General features: G+C 41.0%; 1 protein-coding gene across 1 annotated transcript in view; it reads right to left on the minus strand.

Moving 5' to 3' along the window:
- Positions 1-2413, minus strand: part of tle5 (TLE family member 5, transcriptional modulator) — a gene marked incomplete at its 5' end in the record, with an annotated part of 45584 nt that extends 43171 nt beyond the window's left edge. The window contains 1 exon segment of the mRNA XM_014014184.1: positions 1923-2413. Within this exon segment, the coding sequence (XP_013869638.1) occupies positions 1923-1949 (27 nt within the window).
- Between the last annotated feature and the right edge of the window lie 511 nt (positions 2414-2924).

The raw sequence follows: 2924 nt of genomic DNA on the forward strand, positions 1-2924 counted from the left end.
GAACAACCCCAGTTAACGATCGACTCTTAAATGAAACCAGAGAGCGCTGACAGAGAGGAGAAGGTAGAAATGACTCAGCCTGTAACTGAAAATATGGATGGAGGACAACAGAGCTGCTTCATGGAAGAAGAACCTCAGCTTAGCCTGTTAGCTTTAGCATTAGCCCAGACGCTATGACCATATACATATGTATTAGCTCAGCTCTACACATTTTCCTCTCATCATTGAGGTCCGACATCCACATGACAGAGAGGGGAACACAAAAATGACTCAGCCTGCAACTGAAAATATGGATGAAGACCTCAGTTTAGCTTGTTTGTCACGCTAGTGCTGAGCTAATACATATATAAGGCAATATAGCATCAGCGCTAGCGCGAAGGCTAACAGGCTAAGCTGAGGTTCTTCTTCCATGAAGCAGCTCTGTTGTGCTTCATCCATATTTTCAGTTACAGGCCGAGTCATTTCTAACTTCTCCTCTCTGTAAACATAAATGCAACAAAATAAACTTTAAAAGGTATAACAATTGACCTACCCCTGAGCTGTTGGCTTGAAGCAATTTAGTTGGATAGCACAGTCTGAAAATAAGCTACTTTAAAGTTGGCATCAACCATAAACTAAATCTGCCATAAAGCATAGTAGCTACTCACTAGAAACTCATCAGTGAGAAAAACTTATTAGTTGTACTTTTAGTAATATTTCTGTATTTATTTCAGATTTAGTCAGTCGTACACTTAGTCCTTATTGTTTAAGTGGACGTGTTAAAACACGGTTTAGTCAAAGTTAAACATGAAACATCAAAGTTCATTACAACTGGCCCTTCGAGGGCCACCATAACGCTTATGTGGCCCTCGGTGAAAATGAGTTTGACACTCCTGATTTAAAGTATGATTTTTAGTTATTTTTTGTGTTGGTTAGGGGTTTTCCCCTAATCTCACAAATAACATTGCAACACCGTGAACCCAAAGACTCCCTCTTGTCCTGCATCCCAGTCTGAAAATCCTACCTGCAGTAGCACAAGCAGGCTGTCACACACACTGACTGTTAAAGGGCAAACCATTCATGTCACAAGACATTCAAGAACTAGCCTCAGCAAACTACCTTTACCCCTTTCTCTAATGATGGAAACAAAATGTTGCAACAGAGACCGGTGGGGGCAGAATTGCTAAAATTGTCGTCTTACTCTGGGGTTTATTGGCTGTCTACAAACTCATCTTCTTTTATATTTACATTTAAATGACTTAAGTGAAATAATGTGAAAAAAATTAAAAATGTTGCTAGGCTTCTTGAAGTCAAAACCAATATTTTTTAATATCCTAGGGCCCTGACAGACAGAACCTCTGCTTTAAAGCTACTTTGACACAACTGGATGGTTGAAGTGGCACAGTTCTAGTCTCTGAACATGACTGTTTGACCAATGGGCTGAAAGCCCACATCACTAATAGGATGCATGCCCTGGACTGAGTTTCTGTTACCATGGAAACTTGAGATTTAGGGGAACAGAGACGTGTGCACAAAACACCCACTTAAATGTAGTTCATTTTGAGTAAATACCACTTTTTAAATATAGGTATTTTTAATAATGTTACAGTGGGACAAGTTTGTCTACTGGGATTAAAAACAAATGTCACTGACAAGGAAGAATGGTAAAGATGTCTATGAAATAAAACTGAATTTGTACATTGTATTTTGTAAGGTTTTCAACTCAATTACCCAAAACTAGCAAGTCTCAGCAAAAAAATTACTTAATTAATTAATTTTAAAAAAACTTACCTGAACTTTAAAAAAAATGCAAATACAAACCAACAATTTTATTGCACAAATAATCTGTGTCCTTTAATTATAACATAAGTTACGTAGATAATTTCCCTGGTGAAACACACCGAACTAAACACATGATGTCAAATGAATTCAAAGCCACTTACTGAGTGTCTTGATTGTGGAAACATCATGTCAGGTCCTTTGTGTTTGTTGCTCCCAAACACGACAAACTGTGCGGTCAGATTGTTTATATTTTTCCCGTGTCGTTGGTCCTTTGTCCAAAGCTAACCCAGCCGTACAGGAGCTGTCCAGGGTTAGCAGGAGAAGTAGCTACCGGTAGCTAGCGGACACCCGCCCCCCCTCCACTCAAAAAAATAAATAAAAATAATTAACTTAAAGACGATTAGAAGTGGTGTACTTTCCGGGGTAAACGAGTCGTTGGGTTTTACGGCTGAAGTAAGATTATTCAGCTGTCTGTCAGCAGGAGATCACCATCGGTGCTGGCTCCTCTGCGGCTAAGCTAGCTAATTCTTCAAAAGCTGTCAGTCAAAAATGATTCATCGCCTGCTCAAACAGCGGCGGCGGCGGTTCAGAACCTGTAAATTAATAACGTTTTGTACACAGAGAGGCGTCCGGGTGGAGGCAGCAGGCAGGCGGGAGGGGGGACGCTGTTTTTCTCTCTCCCTCCTTCTTTTTAAAGATTTTCAGTTCGCCTTCTGACGAGGAACTATAAGAAGAAAAAAATGACGATACTGGAAAAAAAAAAAATGTCTGCGGATACGTTTAAGTTCGACCCTGTGTCGGTCAACACTGAAAACAAAAACAAACAAACAAACAAAAAAAAAAATGCCCGTGAAACATAAAATCGCCAAAACAGAAAATCGGCTCCTTAACAGCTGGAGTTTAAACTCTGTCCTCCTTAAATCGAGCAGCGCAGGATATCAGAGGATTTGTCAGGGGCGGTGAAGCCATAAAAAAGTCAGAACGGTCCTGGAGCTAGCTGCTGGTAGATGGACGGGATACCGCTGTGCCAAACGCTCCCCCCGCCGCCGAACACACAGACATAAAGCGGTTAGAAAGGCTGTGCAGCTCTACGCAGCGACGATCTTCGTCATCAACAGACTGATGTCTGAGCGAACAGCGCCTCTAGTGGACGGGCCTAGAAA

Source organism: Austrofundulus limnaeus, unplaced genomic scaffold (assembly GCF_001266775.1).
Source record: "Austrofundulus limnaeus strain Quisiro unplaced genomic scaffold, Austrofundulus_limnaeus-1.0 Scaffold111, whole genome shotgun sequence".
In the NCBI taxonomy this organism is placed as follows: domain Eukaryota; kingdom Metazoa; phylum Chordata; class Actinopteri; order Cyprinodontiformes; family Rivulidae; genus Austrofundulus; species Austrofundulus limnaeus.